General features: G+C 41.7%; 1 protein-coding gene across 1 annotated transcript; it reads left to right on the top strand.

Moving 5' to 3' along the window:
* The first annotated feature begins 15,196 nt into the window (after positions 1-15,196).
* On the top strand, positions 15,197-26,969 carry LOC309566818 (keratin, type I cytoskeletal 19-like). Its single transcript, XM_082272134.1, has 6 exons — positions 15,197-15,917; positions 19,091-19,173; positions 21,473-21,629; positions 23,093-23,254; positions 25,066-25,191; positions 26,724-26,969. The coding sequence occupies exons 1-6, from the start codon at positions 15,282-15,284 to the stop codon at positions 26,946-26,948; spliced, it is 1,389 nt and encodes a 462-aa protein (XP_082128260.1). The 5' UTR covers positions 15,197-15,281; the 3' UTR covers positions 26,949-26,969.
* The last annotated feature ends 307 nt before the right edge of the window (positions 26,970-27,276 follow it).

The raw sequence follows: 27,276 nt of genomic DNA, 5'->3' as shown, positions 1-27,276 counted from the left end.
CAAGGAGCTGCTGGCAATTTAGGAAGCATTTTCTGAGTGGAGGCATCTGTTGGAAGGGGTTTTAGCACTCTGTAACCGTTCTCACGGATCATAAAAATTTAGAATTTATTCGTTCTGCCAAAAGACTGTCATCTAGACAAGCACGTTGGACCCTATTCTTCTCCAGGTTCAATTTTGTTATTTTTGTACTGCCCTGGGTCAAGGAACGGTAAGGCTGATGCTCTATCGTGGATGTTGTCTTGGCCTCTCCAGGAAAGCAACTCTGAATGTACAATTCTGTCTCAAAATAACTTTCTAGGGGCCACAAGTTCTAAAACCTTTTTTAATCTTCTTAAGGAGGGGTATGAGAATGGCCCACTTCTTAATCATCCTCCTAGGAACATTAATCTCAAATACAAGAACAGCTTTTGGACTCAAGCGCATCGCCTCTATGTACCTCAATCTGTTCGGGTAGAAGCCCTCAAATTGGTTCATGACTCTAAACTTGCTGGTCATTTTGGGGTTTCTAAAACAGAAGAACTCTTATCACGTACCTTTTGGTGGCCTGGGTACAAGAAGGATGTCAATAGATATGTGGCCTCGTGTCTGATATATGCTCGCAATAAGACACCCCGATCTTCTCCTCTGGGGTTACTTCAACCACTGCCTGTTCCATTAAGACCATGGGGGTCAATTTCTATGTATTTTGTGGTTGATCTTCCCCTTTCAAAAGGGATGACCACTATCCTGGTAGTTGTTGACCGTCTCACTAAGATGGCTCATTTCATACCAGTTAAAGGTGTACCCTCAGCCTAGCATACTGCAGAAGTAATGGTTCGAGAAGTTTTTAAACTACATGGAATTCCTGATGATGTAGTGTCCGACAGGGGAGTACAGTTTACCTCAAAATTTTGGAGAAATTTTTGCTCAGCTTTGGGTGTAACAATTAATCTTTCCTCAGCTTTTCATCCTCAGTCTAATGGTCAGACCGAGAGGACCAATCAAACTTTGGAGCAATACCTTCGATGTTTTGTGAGTTATCTGCAGGATGATTGGGTTGACTACCTTCGTACAGCAGAGTTTGCTTATAATAACTCTAAACATAGCTCCACTTCCCAAAGCCCCTTTTTCTTGAACACTGGATATCATCCAGTTTTATTCCAAATCTCCCTATCTCGACTCCAATTCCTGCTGTTAACTACATTACAAGACATTCAAGAGAAACTGATCGATACATTGAAGAAAGCCCAGGAATATTACAAGAAAACCGCTGACAGACATCGTAGATCAAGTCCCACCTTTCTCGTAGGTGACAAAGTTTGGCTATCTACCAAATATGTGAAGGTTCATGTTCCGTCTGCCAAATTGGGTCAAAAGTTTGTAGGACCTTTTGAGATTTCCGCTCAAATCAACCCAGTCACCTTTCTCTTAAAACTTCCTGACAATATGAAGATTCACCCTGTTTTTCACATATCACTATTCAAATAGTTTCATGAAAATCCTTTTTCGGGAAGAAGTTATCCCCCTCCTCCACCTGTGGATGTTCAGGGTGAAGAAGAATTTGTGGTGGAGAGAATTCTTGACTCCAGGATCTTTAGGAAGTTACAATATCTGGTCCAATGGGAAGGATATGGGCCAGAGGAAAATTCTTGGGAGCCTGAAGAAAATGTTCATGCCCCTAGGTTAACAAGGGAATCCCACCAAAGATTCCCTCTTAAACCTGGTCCTAAGATGTCCAGCAGACATCCTGGGAGGAGGGGAGTACTGTCAGGACCCAGACTTGAACCTGGGACCTCCAGTGTGTCTGCCAATGACTCTACTTGCTGAGCCACCTGGAATGCTGGACAACTCCTTGGACAAATCCTTGAATGATCCTGCTGTGAATCTTTATTGCCTTGAACCTTGAACCCTTTGCTCCTCCCATGAACTTCCTGTTATAAGCCATGTCTTTGCACTTCCTAGTTGTCAGAATATTGTGCCTTCAACAGCCGATATCTTGTCTCTCCTGCTGCCGTCCGTATCTTTGCTATCATCCGTTATCGACACTTGGCTTGTTCCTCGACTACGCTTTTGCCTAATCCCGACCTGCAACTACTTGTTACCGACCTTTGGCTATTCCTAGACTACACTTCTGCTTGATCCTGACCTGCTATATCTGCTACTGGACCCTGGCTTGCTCACCTCCTGGTGGGGCGATCCTGAGGACCGTGACCTGGTACTAACACGCAGCAAAATCCATCTCCACCATCAGGAGAGCTGAAGAACACCGGTTAGTACTTAGATTCCGCACCTCAGGTGAGCCTGCGTCATCTGCCAGTGTGACCTGTCTGTGTTCCTATCCAGCTGGTTCCTATGCAAGCTGCTATAGCTATTGGTCTTCGAGCCTGACTCCAGATCGTGACACTGGGTTTGAGCCCACCTGCCGATTCGTAAAGGCTCTATTAATGTAGCTGTCCAGGAACACAAATTCAAGGTTTACTCCCGGTGGTACAGAACTCCTTCCATTTTGCAGAAAATGTACCCAAATACATATTGGCAGTATAACTAAGCTGAAGTTACTTTGCGCCTCATACAGTATGGTGGGAGTGTGATGTCTTGCAACCATATTGGAGAAGTGTCCACAATACCATCTGGCAAGTGAACAACGCATCAACTGGACTCCTGCACAATACTTGCTTTATCACACTCCTTCATCGGGACACTCAATCCATAAATCACATATGATGCATTTAATCACTGCCACCCACCCACATGTTTATTCACCTCTATTGGATACAGGCTTACACTCCCTTGCTCAGAGATTGGTTGACCAGACTGAACAAGATAGAGGAAATGGAGGAGCTAAAACACACTGCCCAAGACAGATATACAGTGTTTTATACTATCTGGGCTGTCTGGATACACATATGCTGAAATCATGACACCGAGCTCTAGTAGGCAACTCCCTACTCCTGGGGTTTAAGACACATGAGTTAAGGATACTTGTCTAACAGTGGTTTGTGCTTTTGAAGTGATTTCATTGGATTCTGTATAAACTGACAGAACGGTTGCTGTGCTTGAGATGCATGAGTTATATGCCCCCCCCCCTTTTGTCCTTTTTCTATTTTTTTTTTTTTTATGGTATCTTTCCTCTTTCTTTCTTCCCATTTCCTTGTTTTCATATCTCTTTGCCTTCCCCCCCTCTTTTTCTATCTCCAGCTTCTGAAGGTGACCCAATCCTCCTCGTGCCAGAACTGTGATGCAATTTGCAAGGAGGGACTCTAGGCGGTTATTTATTTTTGTGTTTTTACATACGCATCTCGACTACTTTCTGTGTACAGAACACCTCCAGGTAGCCATATTGCATTGCATTTTACAGAAAAATTACAGAGCTGCAGATTGAAAAGGAAAGGTCATTTTTAAAAACATTTAATTACAATATGACTTGTGTCGCAATTGTATATGCTAGATTATTATTTCTTTTTTTAGTTAGTATATTTTTCCACACAAAAGTGGAGTTACCCTTTAAATAACGGCTGTTTGATGATTGTAAAGGCCATTTATTTTCCTTATGAATGTGAACTATGTATTTTGATACCACATGGGGCTTGGGGATGGAAGTGTCGCCATTAAGCCCCCCCCCCCCTCCTCTCCCCAGGGTGGGGGGTTTTCCTGTTCGTTACATTGTCCTCTTGTTTTCAAACTTTTCTGTGTACCTGGTTTACTTGTAAAATTTGCATTCTTTCACTGAATAGATTGTGGAAAAAAATAGTCTGAAAAGGAGAAACAGATGCAGCCACCACATCAGGTGTTGGTTAGCTGCAACATAAAAAAACTGTGTTTATGGGTTTGGATACATTTTAATGTTCTTGAAGTGGATTTTGTTCCTTCCATACTTTTGCTAGGCTCAATTCTGAACCCTATGGAATTTTCAGCTATCCAAACTGCTGGAATGTTAAAAAGAAAGCAGTGCTTTGGGTGTTAGTTTTTACAGGAATTCTTTAGGGTTGATGCAATATGATTAATACTTCTCATCTTGCCAAATGCACACCTGTGGAGAACCTCTCCCTTATTGTCTTCTGATATCTGTCAAGTCTCCACACGGGAACATGACTGAAGTAAAAAGGAGCTTCAGGGGAAACTCCTACCTATTGTAGAGCTCTTCGTACTATATGGGAACACTCATTGGCTTTTAGAGTGACTTGGCTACTGTTTATTTAGATAATGCTTTAAACTGATATTTCTCATGATGGGAAAAGCCAGGTTTAACTGGGGAGTTTGTGTTCCCACAGCTGCTGAGGTGAACTCTGAAGGCCATTTCATTGTGTCATGTTTTGTTCTAAGAAAGTCACAAATAAAGCTTCAAGCTGAACTTCAGGAAACCTAAAAGTCCTCCCTTGCCGTGGGGCTACGTCCGTTTTGCAAGGTTATACTGCTTGTTTCTGTCTAGGCGATTTGGAAAACCACTTTTTCCTACCGGACCCTTTTGTTCCTGCAGGTGACTCATGCTAAACTGGTCCCCGCAGCTTCTTCTCCCCTGCACTCCAACGGTCTAAGATCCTCAAGAACAATGCAGGGTCAATAAACCAGTAATAAAATTCTTGTGAGTGACTATGTGTGTTCACCAAATTTAAAAAAGTAGCTGCAAGTACTTTTCAAATTCCCATACAGGTGTGCATAATATATCCAAAAGATTAATCATATTCTTCTATACAATTTATAATAACAAATATTCTCTTAATAAATGAATAATAAAAATTATATTACTAAAAAATATTCCACAAAATACATTCTGTGTATCAACATCCACATATAAATAAAGTGACAAAAAAAAATTTGTGCAATATATGTGCACTTTTCTGGGAAAAACTATATAAATATTAATCAAATATTCACTATATTACCAAAAGTATTGGGACACCTGCCTTTACACGCATATGAACTTTAATGACATCCCAGTCTTAGTCATTACAAACAAAAAGGAGCTGGGGGAGCACACCCTGAACATGCATTTCTAAAGCTGGTGCAGCTATAGACCAAGAGACATACATATTTACAAAAAAGCGCACACATGCAAAAGAAATGACTATCAAATATAAAGGCAATCAATGAATGAATAAAAATGGGAATTTGGTCCCACCATATGGCCATATCGTGCTCAAGCCCACCACTACGTCAAAGTACCCCATTTTCAGTGGATCCTACACTATCCATATAAAGAAGGATGAATCCAGCTTCTAAAACCATTGGAGATACTTACTCCTTACTGGAATAGATGTGCGATGAGTCCCTCATAGTGCAGTCGCACATCTATTCCAGTAAGGAGTAAGTATCTCCAATGGTTTTAGAAGCTGGATTCATCCTTCTTTATATGGATAGTGTAGGACCCACTGAAAATGGGGTACTTTGACGTAGTGGTGGGCTTGAGCACGATATGGCCATATGGTGGGACCAAATCCCCATTTTTATTCATTCATTGATTGCCTTTATATTTGATAGTCATTTCTTTTGCATGTGTGGGCTTTTTTGTAAATATGTATATCCCAGTCTTAGTCCGCAGGGTTCAATATTGGGTTGGCCCACCCTTTGCAACTATAACAGCTTCAACTCTTGCTTTGTACACTGGACCTTGCTTCGTGCACTGGTGTGCAGTCATGTTTGAACAGGAAGGGCCCATCCCTGAACTGTTCCCACAAAGTTGGGAGAATAAAATAGTCCAAAATGTCTTGGTATGTTGACGCCCTAAGAGTTCCCTTCACTGGGACTAAGGGGCCAAGGCCAACCCCTGAAAAACAACCCCACATCAAAAACCCCCCTCCACCAAATGATTTGGACCAATGCACAAAGCAAGGTCCATAAAGACGTGGAAGACCAAGTTTGGGGTGGAGGAACTTGGCTGGCCTGACCTCAACCCAACAGAACACCTTTGGGGTGAATTAGAGCGGAGACTGCAAGCCAAACCTTCTTGTCTAACATCAGTAGATATCCTCACAAATGTGCTTCTGGAAGAATGGTCAAACATTCCCATAGACACACTCCTAAAGCTTGTGGACAGTCTTCCCAGAAGAGTTCAAGCTGTTAAAGTTGCAAAGGCTAAGCCAACTCAATATTGAACCCTACGGACTAAGACTGGGATGCCATTAAAGTTCATGTTTGTGTAAAGTCAGGCCTCCCTATACTTTTGGTAATATAGTGTATGTGAAGTCCATATAATGAATCCTGTGAAGCTGTGCCTGGTTGCAATCCACCAATCACATGTGTGATTTTTATTCCATCTGCTGCTTGTAGTACTCAGTAACCATGCCAGTGTATCACCACACTTGTGCTCCCCCCACTTTTTAGGTGTATTCTCACCTTATTCAATGTGACCTCGCAATTAACTTTGGTCAAATTTTGCTTTTTAGCCTCTCCAGGGCTAGGGTAGGTGTAATCTGAATATCCTAATTCCTCCTCATTTGTGCCGCTGCCTCCCACAAAATATCACAGCAGACCATTGTTCTCTCTAAATTGATCACAGAGCGCCTGTGATCCTCCTATATATGATCACAGGTCTCTGTAATAATTTCACAAGTCCCTCCCCCCACAGTTAGAAAACACTCCCCTAGGCTCACAATTAGCCTTTTGATCACCCCTAAGTTAACCCCTTCCCTGCCAGTGTCATTATTACAGTAACAGTGCATATTTTTTTAGCACTGATTACTAAAGTAATGTCACTGGTCCCCCCAAAAGTGTCAAAAATGTCAGTTAAGGGACCAATCTGTCCGCCACAATGTTGCAGTCCCGTTAAAAATCGCAGTTCACCCCCATTACTATTCCAAAAAAAAAAAAATCTTTCCCCTAGTTTGTAGATGCAATCAAAATATGCCTTTTGGGATTTTTTAACCAAAAATATGTAGCAGAATACAAATTGGCCTAAAAGGATGAAAAAATAGATTATTAATTTTTGGGGGGGGGGGGATTGTTATATAGCAAAAAGTGAAAAACATCGTTTTTTTTTTCAGAATTGTCGCCCCTTTTTTGTTTATAACGCAAAAAACAAAAATCGCACAGGTGATCAAATACCACCAAAAGAAAGCTCTATTTGTTGGAAAAAGAGGTCATCAATTTTATTTAAGTACAGTGTTGCAAAAAATTGCCTGTTCATTAAGGTAGTAAACCCTTCCGGTCCAGAACTGGTTAAAATACTCAGACCAGCCCGTCTGGAACCCAACAACCATGCCATGTTCAAAGTCATTTAAATCCCCTTTCTTCCCCATTCTAATGCTTAGTTTGATCTTCAGTAAGTTGTCTTCAACACGTCTAGTAGCCTAAATACATTGAGTTACTGCAATGTGATTGGCTGATTAGGAATTTGTGTTACCAAGCAATTGTACAGGTGTACCTAATAAAGTGGCTGGTAAGTGTATATTTGACAACATGGAAAGTATTTTGTGCATATTGGGACACAATCGTCATTTACTGGATATTTAAAGAATGGCCATTATGGAATGGAATGCAAATTTAACACAGGGGAAATAGAACTGTACTAATAAGAATTAACTAAATAAGTGGAATGTAGTAAGCACCTAAGCATGGAAAACACTGACTGCTGAGGTCCACAGAGTAAGTACCAAAGAACTGCAACTTGGGCACCAGAGGTTTACAGAATACAGTGATAACTACCACTGCCCCAACCCTTAAGCTGGCCATACTTACAATTTTCTTATTCAATTTTATTTACATTTACCTTCAACTATTTAGTGCAAGGGCCTGCCTGATTGCATACAAATTGAAAGTCTTTAGGTTTAAACTCATATTATTTTGGTAAATCTAAAGGAAAATTGTACAAGAAAATTGCATGATATATGGCCAACCTTACCCTCTACATGGTACCCTCTAATGGTAACCTATTACCTTACCTTAAATGTTACCACTGTTCTATTAAAAGAATGTCTTTGTAAGTAGAAACAAGTCAAAGTCAAACATGCCTCATGATTAACCTCTGAAATTTCAAACATTTGTTTCTCTTGGAGGAACCCTTGAAATAGTTTTCAGGTCTGGGAAATAAAATAATAATAATAATCTGTATGTTAAGCTTTAATATTTTCTACAGCCAGCATTGCAGCAAGGTGCATTCACATGATCAGTAAGTTACATAGTTACATAGTAGGTGAGGTTGAATAAAGACAATGTCCATCCAGTTCAACCTGTGTAGGTGTGTGTGACTGTAATCATCTAACATAGCCCTTAATCTCCTGATCATTGAGATGTAAGTCTAAGAGTCTTTTGAAAGTCACCATACTACCCGCAGAAACCACCTCTTGTGGTAGACAATTCCACAATCTTGTAGCCCTAACAGTAAAGAACCCTCCTCGTTGCCTGAGGTTAAAACGCTTCTCCTCTAATCGCATTGTATGTCCTCGAGTCCTCATGCAATTCCTTCGAATGAACAGCTTTTTTTCTTAGCTGAGATCTCCATTAAGATATTTATAAATTGCTATCATGTCCCCTCTCAGACGTCTCTTCTCCAGGGAAAATAAATCGAGCGATTGCAGCCACTCTTCATAGTTAAGGTCCTCCAACCCCCTAATCAGTTTTGTTGCCCATCTCTGGACTTTCTCCAGCTCCAACACATCCCTCGTGAGGACTGGCGACCAGAACTGGACAGAATACTCCAGATGCGGTCGGAACAGAGTTTTATAAAGTGGAAGGATTATAGTCTTATCTCTGGAATACATCCCTTTCTTTATGCATGCTAATATTCTGTTGGCTTTGGAAGCTGCCGCTTGACATTGCATGCTGTTGCCTAATCTATCATCAACCAAGACTCCCAGATCTTTCTCCATTTTTGATTCCCCCAAGGGTTCCCCTCCTAACGTGTATTGTGCTTTTATGTTTCTAGTCCCCAAGTGCAAAACCTTACACTTCTCCACGTTAAACCTCATTTGCCATGTCGTTGCCCACTCCGTAATTTTGTCCAGGTCATTCTGTAGGATATCTGCTTCATGCTGTGTGCTTATTGCCCTGGCCAATTTTGTGTCATCTGCAAAAACTGATAACAAACTACTGATCCCGTCCTCAATGCTGTTGATGAATAAATTGAACAAGGTTGGTCCCAGGACTAAGCCCTGGGGGACCCCGCTTACTACCTCTGACCAGTCTGAGTATGCGCTGTTTATTACCACCCTTTGGACACGGCCTTTTAGCCAGTTCCGTATTCAAGAGCAAACCCTGCTGTCGATACATGCAGACCTTATTTTATAAATTAAGCGCTTGTGGGGAACTGTATCAAACGCCTTAGCGAAATCCAAGTACACCACATCCACTGGTCTGCCCCTATCTAGCTCATAGCTCACCTCCTCGTAGAATGCTAAGAGATTTGTTTGACAAGAACGCCCATTTGTAAACCCATGCTGGTTACTACTGATGATGTTGTTGTCTTTAGCATATTCTACGATATAGTCCCTTATCATCCCCTCCAAAAGTTTACATATTATTGATGTCAAGCTGACAGGCCTATAATTTCCCGGGATATGCCTCTGCCCCTTTTTGAATATCGGAATCACGTTAGCCTTCCTCCAATCCCCTGGTACATCTCCTGTCCTAATACTGTCAGCAAAGATCAGGAACAGTGGTCTGGATATAACCTTACTGAGTTCCTTGAGAACTCTCGGATGTATGCCATCCGGGCCTGGTGATTTGTTAGTGTTAAGTTTATCCAGTCTTTCCCTGATTTCACCCTCTGTTAGCCATAGTGGCAAGTCCTGTGTATTACTACTAACCATACAGACCTGGTCAGTGTACCCCTCCGTTTCCTGTGTAAAGACTGACGAGAAAAAAGCATTCAGCACGGTTACTTTTTCAGTGTCCTCTGTAACCATCCTCCCATCATCGTTAATTATGTGTGCAATATGCTCTGCCCTAGTTTTTTTGCTGTTGATATATTTAAAGAATTTCTTTGGGTTTTTTTTACTATCCTCCGCTATTTGTCTCTCAAAGTTGATTTTAGCCATCTTGATTTCTTGTTTACTTTTCTTATTTGCCTCCTTGTATTGCTGGAAGGCCGATACTGTGCCCTCTGATTTATATTTCTTGAAGGCCAATTTTTTTCCCCTAATAAGTTTAACGCTACGGTTTAGCCAGCCAGGTTTGGCTTTGTCTCTTCTAAATTTATTTCCCATAGGAATGCACTGCAAGATGCCTTTGCTTAATATGTTCCTAAAGCATTCCCATTTTTCCTCTGTGGTCAGTGATCCCAGGGTTTGGTCCCAGTTTACCCTTTCCATCAATGAGTACAATTTTGGAAAGTTTGCCCGTCTGAAGTTTAGGGTTCTTATGTTCCCCACTTGCCTTTTTATATTGTTATTTACGCTAAATGTGATCATCCTGTGATCGCTAGAGCCCAGGTTGTCCTGGACTCCTACCTCCGAGATTATGTCAGGGTCATTAGTGATCAATAGATCCAGGATTGCATTTTCTCTAGTAGGGGAATCCACCAACTGTGACATGTAATTATCCAGTAAGGTTTCCGTGAATAGACGGGCCTTCTGTGAGTGTGCAGTCCCCTCCTCCCAGTCAATGTCGGGATAATTGAAGTCCCCCAATATGATGACTGATCCCAGTTTTGCCACTTTACCCATTAGTGCTAAAAATTCCAGCTCTACCTCCTCCCCTTGGTTAGGTGGCCTATAGCAAACCCCCACAACTACTTTTCCCTTATCTTCTTCCCTATCGAGTTCAACCCACACAGATTCTAAATCCATGCTCATCCTATCCATAATGTCACTCCTTTCTAGCACCTTTTTATTGTTCTTGACATAGTGACATACCCCTCCCCCTCTTTTTCCTACCCTGTCCTTCCGGTACACCGAATACCCTTGGATATTCATATTCAGCCAGTCATGTGAGGGGTCGAACCAAGTTTCTGTTATTCCCACAAGGTCTATGTCCTCCTCATGTACTAACATTTCCAACTCATCCATCTTATTAGCTAGGCTCCTGGCATTAGCATATACCCCTCTTAGTTTTACGAAAGTTAAATGTGATTGGCGGTTATGTTTATTTCTGTTTGGTCTGTGGTTTTCCCGCAAAGACCCGCCAATTGATGTTGTCGACCTACTGTCGCTGCTGACCCTACAACTGCCTTCAGTCCTCTGCTCCCTCCTGACTAATTCTACTTCTGAGCCCTCCCCCCAGTCTCCTAGTTTAGTGACGGATGTTACAATATAAAAAAAATAAAGAATGTGTATTGAACCTGTCGCCCAGAGTGGATCATTATTTAACACCTCCCTGTTCTAAACATGATTAATTTCAATAATAATTATCAAAGTAAAAATTATAATGGCCAGAAAAATGCAGACAGTGAAAACTTTAGTAACCCTTTACATTAGTGGTCAGCAGGGAAGTGATCCCTTATGTTGGTGATCAATGGGAAAGGTTTCACTTTACAACAGGGGTCATTGTGGTGCCCCTTCAATTTTTGGTCAGGCAGAAGATCAGTCCACTGCTGCTTATAGAACCCCTAGCAACCACTGGAGGAACAAGAATTTTGTATGCGAAAGACTGAACTCAACAATCAATCAATCAATTTGAAATATAGATTATCTAAGGACAACAAAACTGGGTTAACATCAACTTAAAATATATTTAAATATACTTTTTAAGCACACATTTAGGAACTGTTCTACACGCCAAAAGGTTTGTAAAGTAATTAACATGCTCCTGTGATCCAGCCACCATTGCTGAGATTTATGGCAGACATTCAGAGCAGAATAACAATATTTTATAAAGCCTGTAGTTGTTAAGAATCTGTGGTCACTGTTCCACCTCCTGCATGCTCTCTGAGTTACCATCTTGAGATACCATTGTTCTCTAACTCCATTAACTACCACTCCCATCCATCAATTTACAGAGAATATTTTAGGTAAGTTGGATTTGGTTTGTGGAAGGGGACAAAAGCAGCAGTCATTAAACCAACCCTGCCTGAACCAGTGAAAGGCAAATTATCCAAATTGAAGTTCTCATTTAAGTAAGACTGGATAAAAAAGAGGCAATTATATGATTATCACACTACACGTAATAACAGCCAGGAGGCATCTAAGAGACTGTAAGTCTTATTTATTCCTATAATCCACTTAGAGTAATATAACTTCATTTTACTTCGAGAAAAGTTTCCTAAATACTGTATATTCACTTTGTTACAACAGAGGTTTGAGTAAAGCTGGCCATACACTCATTGATTTCTTTCGTTAAACCTGCAGGATCCTTTATCAATGCAAAATAGTGCAGATGAATGTTTCTCACATTGTGGCTATCGTATTCTCAGCAACAACTTTTTTGGCCGGCTCCTTGTATTTTTTACTTATTTTTTTAATCCTGCCATAAATGTGGATGCTCAGGTTGCCCCATCAGTTTGGTTATAGCTGTCACAAGTGTGGATGGAAAGATGTAACTTGGGAATAGATACAGCTGGTACTCACTTTTCTGAAGTTTTTTTTTGGTTATCTCTGATAATTATTCTTAGACAATTGCATCTAATAACTACTTTTTAGGGAACTTCTATTGAAGCAAGCAATTGGTTTATTTTAATTTCCTCTCCCCTTTCCAGCATATACTAATTGTTCCTTTGCTTACTCAATGAAACAGCTCTGGGGCAATTAGCTCTGTTATTGATGGGTTGATTTACTGAGGCTGGGTTCACACATATGCGAACTGGATGCGGGTGTTAAGCTCAGGGGAGGACTGGGTCAGGGGGCAGGGGGGCAATTGCCCCCCAGGATGCTCTGATGCCCCATAAAAAGGCTGCACCGCTTCTGCCACAGACATGCCTAAAGGATTCCTGGTGAAAAGAACTAAAAAGCCCCGCCATTGACATAATGAGTGTGGGATAAAGCCAAGGTCAGAGCGCAGGCCCCCCCTCCTCCTAGCATGGATGGTGTAAGCTGTGTCTGAGCCCCACTGGAGACACTCCTCCCCCCAGCCAGCCCTGACTGAGCTGTCCCATATCCCCCAACTGCTCCCCCAACCACTGACCAGGTCAGGAACCCAAATTTGGCCAGTGAGTAGAGAGTACATTCAGTAGAGTGGAGCTTCAGCCTTGAAGGGGGGTCAGGAGGAGACGGGGGAAGAGGGAGAGTGGGAGGGGGGCCGAGACGCTGCCCCCTGGGCCAAAAGTTGCCAGTCAGCCCTTGCCTCAGTTACACACAGTATACAGCGTTGTGTTCCTGCAGTAGGATGGGAACTTCCTGTCCCACACCCAGAAACAACATTGAATAAGGCTTAGTGCTGCTCAGCCAATCACAGGCAGCTTTGTATTTACTGAGGCAAAGAGGTGGGCAGATTACATCACAATTTCCACCTCAGCCAATCAGAGGAAGCTTTGTAATAATTTCCAGGTGTGGGACAGGAAATTTCCATCCTACTGCTGGAACACAGCGCTGTATACTGTATGTAGCTAAGGCTACCTGAGGCTGAAGTTATCCTGTTGCTTTGCATGGGTAAACTACAGGTTCACTTTAAACCTGATCTCCACCTTTACGGAAACTTTAACTAGTTTGTTTGGGCCAAACTGGCCAAAAATGTGGCCTCAACTACATACAGTATATAGCGTTTTGTTCCAGCAGTAGGATGGGAACTTCCTGTCCCACACCCGGAAACAACAATGAATGGGGCTGAGTGCTGCTCAGCCATTCACAGGCAGCTTTGTATTAACTGAATGAAAGCTTGCATCACAATTTTTGCCACAGTCAATCAGAGGAAGTTTTGTAATAATTTTTGGGTTTAGGATGGGAAGTTTCCATCCTACTGCTGGAACACAGCGCTGTATACTGTATGTAGCTGAGGCTACATACAGTTTATACAGCGTGCCCACAGTGCGCACCGGTTTGTGTAGAAAATAGGTTGTTTGAACCAGCTTGGCCTAAACAAACTAGGTAAAGTTGCAGTAAAGGTGGAGTTCAACTTTAAACAATGTTGCTTTAAAGTGAACCTGTGCTTTACCTATGCAGAGCAAAGCAACTGGATAGTCATTTTTTAGCTCACTACAGAAAAGCCTTGTGAAGCTATGGGTCTCTGACCATGAAGCTATTGGCGTAGCTGTTAGTGTACAAAATAGTTAATTTAAGCCACCTTGGCCCATATGAACTAACTGAAGTGAAAATAAAGGTGGAGATCATTTTTAAAATGTATAACTCCAGCAGGATTCAAAACCAAATTGTTTCGAACGGATAATTGAATATGGTCATTGGCCAATTGCCTGTTAAAGAATTATGGCCAATTAACATTTTTACATACTTTTTGTACCAAAACACATTTCAGGTGCAAGACATAACAAGTCTTAAATACATGCACATGTGCTTTGTACGCAATCGTTTAGTTACTTTATATTGGAAAAATCAAACATTATGAAAATCTTATATATGACACAAAACAACTGATTAAAATCTATTTTGCTGGTGATAATGGACTTTTGCCTTGATCACAATACAAAAATTGTTTAAACTCACATGATTTTTTTACGACAAATGATTGACTGGAAATGGTAAATTTCTTAAGGCTGGAATCACACATATGCAAATTGGATGTGGGTTTCCCCACATCCAATTCGCATGACAGGAGAGTGTGACCGGCTCACAATGGAGCCGGTTGAGACAACTTTGGGACGGACGCAGTCCGCATTGGAAAAGGGTCCTGTGCATCTTTAGCTCCGATTCAGGTGCAAATTCAGGCAAAAATTAGGACCTGATTAGCACCTGAATCGGTGAACTGGGATGCACTAGACCCCCTGCTATGAACCACGGCTGCAGCATGTGTGAACCCAGCCTCAAACCATCATTTTCATTCTGTGGGTAACCTTTGTGTTGATGATCCCTCAGTTTATATCAGCATCATACTTGCAGTAGAATTGATGTTAACACCTTCACTGTAACTATTCCCCACGGCTGATTTAGTAATGTGGGTGGATTCTCATCCCTCAGAAGAGTTCATTGAGATGTCATTGTGTGATACACCAGAGCCAATATATCCAGGCATCCTCCCAGTCTAAATTATAGGTTTGTGAACATAAACAAAAGAAAAAAAAATCTGCTTTTGAAAATTGTGTGTCAACAGTATCCAAGATAGAAAATAAAAAAAAAAACACATGTCCAATCAATTCATTATTGGCATATATGACACTCTTGGCAGCCACGCAGTGAATATTAATTAGGTTTTGAAAGTTGACACCCATGGAAAAGGATTTATAAGGAGACTAGTGGGGTTCATAACGTTAGTCTGCAGTGCTAGAACAGGCTGTGTTAGTCACCAATTTCTTGGCTTTCGCTTAAGATTATTTAAAGCTTGCAGTCATGGCTTTCTACTCCTCATCATCTTCCTACAGGGCATCTACTGGGTCTCAAGGTGGTGCCAAAGGTCCTGGATCCAGGGCCTCTGTTTCTTTTTCCAAATATGCTCCTAGTGGAGCAGGGGGAGGTTATGGTGGCAATGTAGGGTACTGCCAAGTTGGTGATTTAGGTGCTGGTTATGATGGTGGTTTTTCAGGGATTGGATATGGTGGCAGTGCTGGTTATGATGGAGGAGCAGGAGCTGGCTTTGGTGGAGGAGCAGGAGCTGGCTTTGGTGGAGGAGCAGGTTCTGGTTTTGGTGGAGGAGCAGGTTCTGGCTTTGGTGGAGGTGCAGGAGCTGGTTTTGGTGGAGGAGCAGGTTCTGGTTTTGGTGGAGGAGCTGGTTCTGCATTTGGTGGTGGATATGGATTTAACCAGGGGGGAGGATTTAGTGATGGCCTCCTTGCTACCAATGAAAAGTCAACTATGCAGAACTTAAATGACCGCCTTGCCAACTATTTGGACAAAGTACGCAGCTTGGAGGACTCAAATGCCGAATTGGAGAAAAAGATTCGGGAATGGTATGAAAAGCAAAGTCCTGTTAGTAAAGCTGCTGATTACAGCCCATATTTCAAGACTATTCAGGATCTCCGTGACAAGGTAAGTCTTCCAATTTACTTTTTAAAGCATATGAAGACAAACCCTAACAACAAAGAGCTCATTTAAAACATATTCCATTTGGCAATAAGTCTGTAAAGGCATAAGAAAACATAAAAGTTTATTACCTCACTTTTCTTGATGGTGTACCTCTGTGTATGCTGCCAAGAATAGCACTTTATAACTTGCGTTCCTTGATGACTCTAAACTATGTGACCGACATTGCACCATACATTTGTCCTTCACAGTTCTCAAATGGGACCTGATCTAGCTATGAACAGGTAAGATTTCTCAGCAATGCCTGTTCTTTAGGGGGCAGAGAACATGTTAAATTCCTTGTCAGCCAGCACTGCTCTATGTTGCATGACATAATTATTACTTTGAATCGAATTGCTCTGGGCGATTAACAGGCTCACATCTCTAGCTTTCAACAGCACTAAGAATGAATATGAAAAATTTGACTTACAGACGATGGATAGAGAGATAGATAGATAGATAGATAGATAGATAGATAGATAGATAGATAGATAGATAGATAGATTTGGAATTCATATTATCTCAAGACTTATGAAACTCCCTTAAAACTAGCCATGCATGGCTCAAATTGTAGCCGATTCCTACTGCATCAGTCGAAACTCAAGCTGAAGGTTGGCACCAACCGGCTTGAAATAAATGATTTACATAAAAATGTAAAAATGAACTGATCTGGATGGAAATATATTGTAGATAGAGGAATCTGTTGATTTTTTCTCATTCTGCCAACTGGTCTATAACAATGGTCAATGGTCACTGGGAACCTACCTCTGTATTAAGTGACTGCATCAGTTAGAAGACCCATATCATGTTGTTTGAACCATATTAGTCATTAAAAACCACTAGCAAAAAATAAGTAATCAAGCATGATCAGTTCCCTATTGTCATCTGACAATATTCTGTGATAAAGATATTACGAATAAGAATATTAAACTAACTCATCAAATGCCTTTGCTGTTGGTCTTGCTTTGCAAGCATGTAGAGTTGTTAAAATTCTTAGCTTAGCTTCTTTTAAACGTTCTTTTAGTTAAATGTAACAAGTTGAAAGGGTCTGTAAAATGTAGTTGTTTAGTTGTAAAGATTTAGTTACACTGGAATGAAGACTCTCATGACATCTATAAAACATCATAATGAACGCTAATGAGCTTGTTGAGAAAACCATGCCTTGTGGGGTGCAAGTTTAGGCATAATTTATGCACATTTATATTATTATGTAACATATAGGCTCTCTGCAGAATTATGAAATATTACTCCATGTTCTAAATGTAACAAAAGAATGGGCAATGATTTCTTTCTATGCCAAACTTACATAACCCATAATAAACCAGATTTTATTGCCCTGAATGCTCTACTTTGAATAACTAGAAACAAAATTGGAAAATGCAGATTACAGTGCATAATCTTTTTTGAGTTGTCCTTTTGATGAAACACATTGGTGTCCTGCATTTTCATGCACTTTGTTTGATGTTACATAAATAGAATTGTACTGTCTTTTTAGTATGCAATAAACTGCATCTTAAAGTGGTTGCAAACCTCTATAATTAAGATGAGCAAAGCATATCCTTCCATAGTTTGTAATTGCCTCAATCCAAAGCACACAGTGCACATGTGTCAAGCAGAAGTCCCGCCAGGCCATTTCACGTCACCCTTGCACCTATCCTGCAGCTGCGGCACCCCCTCGTTCCTGTCTCCACCTTGTGTCTGCAGTTGGCAGCAGAAAGGAGGACAGAATTCCTTCACCAGATCCTACACTTCTCTGTGCAGCCGCAGAGAGATTTGTCTCTGCCCCCCTCCTGCCTGTCTCAGCAGTTGGCAGCAGAGAGGAGGACCAGAACTCCTCCTATAGATCCTGTGACTTTCCATGCAGCAGCAGCAGCACCCAATCCTCTCCGTCTCCCCTGGTCTCAGCATTCAGAAGACTCTGGCAGATGACTCCAGCCTTCTTCTGGCCCTCCTCCAGACCCTGCACATTTGCTTCCCAGCTCCGCCCCACTTCTTACCAGCTGGCAGCAGCACCAGGTAGAGGGGGTGCACTGTGATTTAAGGAATGGTGGGATGGATCTTGACATCTGATGTAAAGGGGGGGGGGGTGCTCTGGCCATCTAGTCTTACAGATATAACTGGCCTTTGAGGACAACCATAATGATGATGCGGCCCATGATGATATTGAGTTCAACATCCCTGACCTAGAGTGATCTGTCTGCTATCTGCAGGAGTCAATTCTGAAAGGTTATGCCAATGCCCCAGAATCCCGGGAGATGGTCCTATCCCCCTCCGGCACACAGAAAGTGAATGCTAGCTTCAGCTGTACATGTTTCTCTACGAGACTGTGTAGAGGGCGGTGTGTCCATTCCCTCCACTCTGGTCTCAGATTACACTCAACTCCCTGATCTATGCTGTGCAGTGTGGGATGTCAGATCCCTGCCCCCTGTCTTCTGGAGCTGAGACATAGCCTTTGATCTGTGTCCTTTGAACAGCTGTAGTAAATACTGCAGATAAACAGATACAACTTATGCAGGGCGATTTGTTGTATCTCTGTGTATCACCTGAGGCTAGTCACTGGATATATGTAGGGGAATACAACTCCAGTGAAACAACATTTTTCACCGCACATCATCCACCCTTCAGTGATGCTAAATACTCCCCACAGCTGGAATCTTCTGACACTGCTCTGGAAATAAGAGCAGGGACTGTAACTGTGAAGGACTTGCACCATTTACCCCCCCCTTCCTGTCCTCTCATCCATTCACAAAACTACTAGTATTCCTTTCACAGAGTGAATGGATGAAGGGAACACCTGTTGTTTGTCCATCCTTTCTCCATTCACAGAACAACTTGCATTCTGGGAGAAGAATACCAGTATTTTTTTGTGTGATGGATGAGGGAACAGAAAGGGGAGGATGAACAATGCAAGTCATTCACATCAGTGCTGTGGGGAGAATTCGGTGTCACTGGAGGGAGGATTTTTACAGTTACCAGGATGCAACAAAACATGGGATAAGCTTTATTAGAGGTAACTTACGTGACTGGTGCTGTGTGCCCAAAACTTTTTTTTTTTTTTAACCAGTAAATAATAATAATTAAAGACAATTCTTACAACCTATTGTGTCTCACTTAATCCTTTTTGTGGGTTTGACCTACAGATCTTTGCTGCCACCAAAGATAATAACCAAGTGCTCCTGGAGATTGATAACACTAGACTCACAACTGATGACTTCAGAATGAAGTAAGTACCCACATTAAGTGTAATACTGTTACATTGCCAATGCAGTAGAGACAGGGACCTCTGTGTACCCCATGCTCAGATGTGCCAATGCATGCATACTTCTTCTGTCCTTTAAAGTCTCAGTGTACTCAAAGTTGATATTTTAGATATAGCTGATGTCTGGTGTGTTAAATCACCTTCTGGGTTCTTGTATGTTTTGGATATGCCAAGAAGAAGACCTCCCTGCCATAATTCCTGACTCCTGACTGTTCTTGTATACTTAGAAGTTTTAGAGCCGGTTCACACTGAGGCGATCCGACTTGCCGGGGCGACCTGTGAAGTCGTGGTACACAGAGCGCACCGCGACCTCGGAGCGACATGCGCGGACTTCATATCATTGAAGTCAATGCAGGTCGCTCCAGGTCGCCCCAAAGTAGTACAGGACCCTTTTTCTAAGTCGGAGCGACTTGTGTCGCTCCTATTAGAACGGGTCCTGTGCTAATCTATGGCAGGCGACTTGTCAGGCGACCAAGTCGCCTGACAAGTCGCCCCAGTGTGAACCGCTCTTAGGTGTTCTTGCCAATGTTGTTTCATCTGTTTGTGTTGATTTTTTATATTATAAAATAATTAAGGAGAGTGGGAACACCTCATAATGGCAACCTCAAGTATATTGAGCAGCCATTCCCAACCAGGGTTCCTCACCTATGGTTTCTCTAGAGGTTCTTAAGGGTTCTATGAGCAGTGAGCAACGTCTGCATCTTGAATGAGTAACCACTATGAATAATGTCTTTTTAGCTATCTGTGGGGTGGGGTGTATGATCTTCCCAATGACCACAAATGTAAGGAGCATTCTTTTAAGTGACCATCACACTAATGTACTGTGAACTTTTAATATAGAAAATATTAGAAGGGGTTCTCTGAGCCTGAAAAGTTATTTTAATGGTTCCTCCATGCTAAAAAGGTTGAGAAAGGCTGCTATAAAGCTTATGCAGAGCTCTACCAACAGAGTCTCTGAGAGAGGTAGGAAGTTTCCAGGTGGTTAAAACTCAGCTCAGCATGGTATGTATATGTGTATGCTTCCCTGATTTATCTTTGATCTATTGTTTAAAGACACATGAATCCTAAATTAATACTTGCTGGATGTAAAAAGAAAGAAAAAACTGAATAATTCACTAATACTACAGTAAACATACAGTAGGTGCAAGGAGCATCATAATTATGGGGCACAACAGCAAAATCATTGCCAGTTTCCTTGGCTCTCTATAATAAAATTAATCCCAATATATAGAACAAGGTCATTCCTCAAGCGTTAGTAAATGGGGCACAACAGCAAAATCATTGCCAGTTTCCTTGGCTCTCTATAATAAAATAAATCCCAATATATAGAACAAGCCATTCCTCAAGCGTTAGTAAACCCATCAAGTGATATTTCCGCCATATCCAGCTTTCCTACCTAGGTAACTTGCTGCTCTGTGTGCAACACTTTCTACCTTATCACTTTCTGAGTAATCTGTCCTTTTCTGAGCAATGGCGTAATCGGCGCATTCGCATTTAGTCCCATTTTTCCAAGACTAGCTTCCCATTCACAAGCTGAGCCTTAACCCTATTTGACTGGCTACGTCACAGGGGTTGTAGAGGCGGTGAGCGCAGCACAGGACTGAGCCTAAGAGAGGATAACTAAAACAAGGCTTGGCCTGATGAATACTGCGCATGCGCGACATTAGGGGCATAAAGAGGGAGTAAGGGCGGAAGTAAGAATAGTATTGAACAAGGAAGACAGCAGTCAGTATGGTGGCGGCTGCAACCTAAAAAGAGCTTTATCAAAAAGAATATAAGAAGCCTTCTATAAGTTTTCCCTATGCGGCGCTTTGCTTTAAAATACCCTAACGCACTACATTGTGTGTAATTTCGGGTAGAAGTATCTAATTATTTTACCGTTTTAAAGTGTATCTTTAGTCAAAACATTTTTTCTTTACTTTTGGAGTGAGAAAAGCTTAGACCTGTCAGTTTCTTATTGTTGTGTGCCCATTGGATAGATTCGCCCCTCTGTTTTGCTCTATTGGCCATTGTCATCTAGTAAGAAAGTGATGGCAAATCCAAACTCTCAGAGTTGTCCCCAGAATAAGAGGTCCCCCATCTTCAAGGGCTCCTCCATGTTAAAAGGTTGAGGAAGGCTGATATAGAGCTTATTCAGAGCTCTACCAACAGAGTCCCTGAAAGATGTAAGACGTTCTCAGGTGGTTTAACTCTTCAGGTTTTAAATCCCCCCCCCCCAAAAACTGCAATACCAAAGTTTTCTGTTATTTTTTCATTTTGTCAGGTATGAGAATGAATTGGCTCTTCGCCAAAGCGTAGAGGCTGACATCAATGGCCTGCGCAGAGTCCAGGATGATCTAACTCTATCTAAGTCTGACCTGGAAAGCCAGATTGAGAGCCTTACAGAGGAACTGGCTTACCTGAAGAAGAACCATGAAGAGGTAAGAAGTTTAGAACTTAGGTCTATTGGCACTTTTCCACTGCAAGTACCGGCTAGTACCGGCTCGGCTCTACTCAGCCCTGCTTGGCCCGGTTTGCTTTTCCACTGCGGTACCGCATGGTATAGTGTCGGAACGGTTCGGTACGGTACGGTATAGGTTTGCTTTTCCACTAAAGTAGTACTAAAGTTAAGTGGGTGAGATAACAACGGGGTGGGTGTGATTCTCTGACCAATGAGTGGCTAGTAGTGACTGCATGCAAAGGATTGTGGGATATGGTACCAGTTTGGTACCTGTTGGAACCACAATCGAGTAGGTACTGTTTTTTCAGAGCCGTACCGTACCGTTCGGTTCCATGCAGTGGAAAAGGAAACCTATACCGTACCGTACTGAACCGTTCCGACCCTATACCATGCGGTACCGCAGTGGAAAAGCACAAAAGCGTGCCGAACCGGTACGGTTCCATGCAGTGGAAAAGCGCCATAAGATTAGGAAATAGGGTCCAGTTTATTGTTTGAAGATTTATAAATTCCTTAAAACACAACTGCACTTTCAGTTTAAATCAACCAAATGCATTCCAGGAGCATCAAGACAATAGGCACACAAAGCCTTCCAGTATATTTGTTAAATTAGAAAGTAGCCACATCCTTAGTAGAAAAGCCTGTCCCCTGCCAATTAGAAATACACTACAGCCTGAGTAAAAAGGAATGCCCCTTGCCAACTTCTAGAGAGGAATCCTTTCTCTGAGTGTGGGAGCAGTGATCACTCTGTAGAGGTCCAAAGCTTAACACAAGGAACAAGGGCCCTTCTCTGCTGCAAGATTGCAAGGAAATGGCTTATTTCTAAGGAAAATTAACTGTAGACTTTACACATTTGTTTTGTTGTACCTGGAATTTCTTTAGCCTAATAAACTGAAAATGCAATTGAGCTTTTAACCAGTGCATGACTTCAGACTAAAGAAATAATAATACTTAAAGTGACTGTAAAAGATCACCTTGTAAAACAACCAATTCAGTTTAAAATTGCAATGAAAGCCAAAACATTTGTGCACAGATATATTTAAAAAAACATTATTAATACCTTTTTTCCCTTTTTTATAAGTGATAACATTCCTTCTTTTCTCAGCTGCATAGGAGCTGGGGGAGGAATAGCTGTAGCTTACTGAGCTTCCCAGTGAATGGCTGTGCAGAGGGGGCATGTTAGGACAAGTATGGTCATTAGAGGAGAGCAGGCTGAGTTCCCAAGATAGCTAGAGAGCTTACTACGCTGTGTTCTCATGCCTAGTGTGATCAGTTATTAGTAGGAAAGCAGTGGAATTGGCAGGAACACCACTTGAGATTTCACTCAAAGGAAACAAAATAAAGAGAACAGGAGACTTATCCATACAAGTACATGGTACAGCAGTCACATAACAGGAATATAAAATGTTGAGGTAACAAACACTTTAATTGCCATTTTATTTTTAGGAAATGAAGGGATTGCACGGCCAAACCAGTGGAACAGTTAATGTGGAGATGAACGCAGCTCCAGGTATTGATCTTAGCAAGATCCTGGCTGATATGAGATCCGAATATGAAAGAATGTCTGAGAAATACCGGCAGGACGCTGAAGCAACCTTCCTCGCTCAGGTAAGGGCAAAGAACTGCAAAATCGGAATGGTTTACATCACCTTTTTTTCAGTGATGTGAGGCCATCTTTCCTTAACGCGGGTTTGCCACTTCCACCACCTTTGCAGTCATCTACTATTGCAAGGTAGCTTTAGCAGGGCAGAGTTTTGATTAGGTACCAGTCAAAAACTCCCAATTTCTGTAGGTTTCGTATGTGTTTCATTTATATTTATTTCAGTACAGTGCCTGCATCTGATTTGTACTTTGCCCTCTCCAAAATCTCCCTGTAGCCTGGACGCAGGCATGTTCAATCTGCTAATTAAAGCCCAAATCCATATTTTCTAAAACTGGAAATTAAATTTACCAGCAGGTTTTAAAAAAACAAAAAAACAACACTCACTCCATTATTTCTGACCCTCATCCCTCTGCAGTTCAGTTCCGGTCCTTTTTTAGGTTAAATGATGGCCATCGCCATTCCTCTACTACTTGTATGTCAAAACCATCACAGATACAACCCTTGGGGGTGAGTCATCATACCAGCCTGGGTTCACAGTACAGCTCTCAGAGGCACAAAAAAGCTAAAGATGACCTTTAGTGCCGGTTCACACTAGTTCGCTCAGACTTCGGGGGCGACCTGTGAAGTCCCGTGCACCGCAACTTCAGCGCGACTTGCACGGACTTCATATAATGAATGTCTATGCAAGTCGCTCCAAGGTCGCCCCGAAGTAGTACAGGACCCTTTTTCTAAGTCGGAGCGACTTGTGTCGCTCCTATTAGAACGGGTCCTGTAGCACTGCATGTACCGCGACGGACCGCGACTTGTCAGGCTGACAAGTCACCTGACAAGTCGCGGTAGTGTGAATGGAGGCTTAAGCTATTGTGCTCCCACTAGTAGCTAAGACTACAGTAAACAATTGCTCCCACAAAGCTGTATTGCAAATAAATCCCTAGCCTTACCATGTTCTACTGCCAGATTGGAGGATGTATGCTATCAAGAATACAACTCTTGAATTTTCACAAGGAGGTCTCCATATTTCTCCCATTAGCGGGTTTGCTTTAAACAAAAGGAAAAGGTGAAGCAAGTGAGAGGAAAAAATAACCAGTAATTTTTTGTTCGAAGGAAGACATCCCGATTATACCACTTTATGTGTTTGGTGCTTGTCCATACTTAGCAAGAGAATTGGGGCTGTGAAAATTCACATTTAGGTAAATGGCCTGGAGACTTTTGTAGATATAGTTACTCTTGTGTTCAAAAAACCCACATAACACTTTCAAGCATCAATATTTGGACTGGCAAAATAACTGAGTATCACAGTGGAGCGTTTAAGTGACGGTTCACACTGATCCGACTTGGACCGCGACTTGTCAGCCTGACAAGTCGCGGTCCGTTGCGCTCCCATTGTTCGGTACAGGAACCGTTCTAATAGGAGCGACACAAGTCGCTCCGACTTAGAAAAAGGGTCCTGTACTACTTCGGGGTGACCTGGAGCGACTTGCATAGACATTCATTTTATGAAGTCCGTGCAAGTCGCGCCGAATTTGTGGTGCACGCGACTTCACAGGACGCCCCCGAAGTCGTGCCACTGCAGTGTGAACCGGCACTAAGGGTACAGCATTAGAAAGGTAAAAGGTTACTAACTTTTATTTGCCTATGCGTGTTAAGGGAGCTAAGGTACACATAATCCTTAAGGTCACTTTATGGACCATTGCTAATTTGTAGTTTTTGTCACAACCTAACATTGGTCCGCATTTAACCATAAAATGTTCTCTTGCAACTATGTAGCTCCTAATTCTTTTGGGTCATCTTTTTTAATCATAATTGTATGTTTCAGGCCAAAGAACTGCAGACACAGGTGGTTACTGGAAGCCAAGAGGTCCAGACAACCAAAACAGAGATCACAAATCTGAAGCAGACACTCCAAAGCTTAGAGATAGAACTACAGTCTCAGCTCAGCATGGTATGTATATGTGTATGCTTCCCTGATTTACCTTTAAACCATCAATACCCAGGAATCCTGTAATAGTACTGTTTGATGTAAAAACTACTAGTATAATTTTCTAATGTTAAAATATATATATATATATATATATATATAGGTTCAAGGAACATCATAATTATGTCATGGGGCACAACAACAAAACCATTGTCAAGTTCATTGTCTCTCTATCATAAAATGAATCCCAATATATAAAACCAGGTCATTCTTAAAGTGTATCTCTAGTCAAAATTTTTTTTTATACTCTTGGAGTGGGAAAGGGTTAGACCTTCTGTCAGTTTCCTATTGTTGGCTGTGTGCTCATTGGTTAGATCCGTCCCTCTGTTTGTCCCATTGGTCGTTGTCACCGAGAAAAAATGTGATGGCAAATACAAACTCTCAGAGTTGTCCCGAGAACAAGAGGTCCCCATCTTCCAATGGGGACACCTGCCTAAGAAGACAATTTTCCTTAATTTTGGGAGATTTCCATTGCATTTCTGGGACAGGAAGTGAAACTTGCACAATGTTAGGCAGACAACAACAACAAAAAAAAAAAACCCTGGTAGGGGTTTTAGCCCTTCCCTACTCTTTCTAAAACTAAAAAAAAAAAGTTTTGGCTATACATCCACTTTTAATGTTAAAGTGTATACCAAAGCTACAATAGAAAAAAAAAAGAATATTTAGTTCAGATCTCTGCAATACATAGACATTTCCCCATGTTTTGTACCTTTAAAAATGCTGCAAGTATAAAAAAATAAACAGTTGATTCACCAGAAATCCAGTATGCCCATAACTTCCAGTTTGACCTGACAACACAGTACCTTTGCTGCACTAGGAATAAATTCTAGGAATGTTGCCAGCCCACACTGCTGGACTACGGAACTTTAACTATCCCCATCCTCTTTCTACCCCACTATACATGCATCCACTGATTTCTAAGAGCCTGCTCACACACTATGTGTAAGATACGGGCTCTTGAGAGATGTAGTTCTGGGGGCATGCTTACATCAATAAGGAACTGAACTACCAACAGCTGCCCCTGCTAAAATGTTGCAAGCCACTAATGACATTACAGGAACTAATAAAAGCTTGCTATAGGTACAATGAATAATATAACGCTACAACATAGAGGAGAAAGAGGGAATTTTGAGGGTAAAACTGTGCAATGCTTGTACATACACTTTAACTCATAGATAAGAAAATTAAATGGTTTAATCGGAATATGATAGATGATCTTCAACTGTATATACTGTACCGTAATTAATGTTATTTTACTGCTCCCCGATAAGTTATATTACAGCCAAGCTAGAGGGGCCTCTAAACTACTGGGCCCCGAAGCAATTACATGATCTACTGTGTTTTTTTAACTAGCATGTGAATGCCATTGTAATCAACACCAATTTTGTATTAGAAAGATTAATAGGTTGCAATAGGCTTGAAAGAGAATTTCGGGTCCACAGTGTTTTGCCAGGGGCCTTGACTTCACTGTAACAAACCTTTCTTGTTATACGCAGAAAGCAGCTTTGGAATCATCCTTGGCTGAAACGGAAGGTAGATACTGTGCACAGCTTTCTCAGATTCAGCAGCTCATAGCTAAGATAGAGGAAGAGATTGCAGAACTCCGAAACCAACTGGAACATCAGAGCAGAGAGTACAAGATGCTTCTGGATGTCAAGTCTCGTCTGGAACAGGAGATCGCCAAATACAGAGAACTACTGGATGGACAAGACCTTAAGTGAGTTGGTGGACCAGACAGTACTGGTCTCATGACATAGGATTGTAAAAGCCTTTTGAATTGTCTTCTAGACATCATTGTCTGTATTAACTGCATAAATCATGAGAGGTCCTTCCTGGTTGGGTACTCATGGGTTTGATCCACCAGCGCTTACCAATTTGTAGGCTCTAGTAGAGAATATTTCCAGATGTAGTTTGTGCCTTTATATGGTAATATTGAAGGTATCACTCTTGCAGCTGGATTAATCAATCATCTCTCCATTTCACATTATGAAAAATCAGTTGATCAAGGTAACCCAATTATTTGGCTTTTTAGTTGCCCCAATGCTTGGT

This window comes from Pelophylax lessonae, assembly GCF_965119305.1.
Source record: "Pelophylax lessonae genome assembly, chromosome: 11".
Taxonomy (NCBI): domain Eukaryota; kingdom Metazoa; phylum Chordata; class Amphibia; order Anura; family Ranidae; genus Pelophylax; species Pelophylax lessonae.
This window is presented reverse-complemented; position numbering and strand designations above follow the sequence as displayed.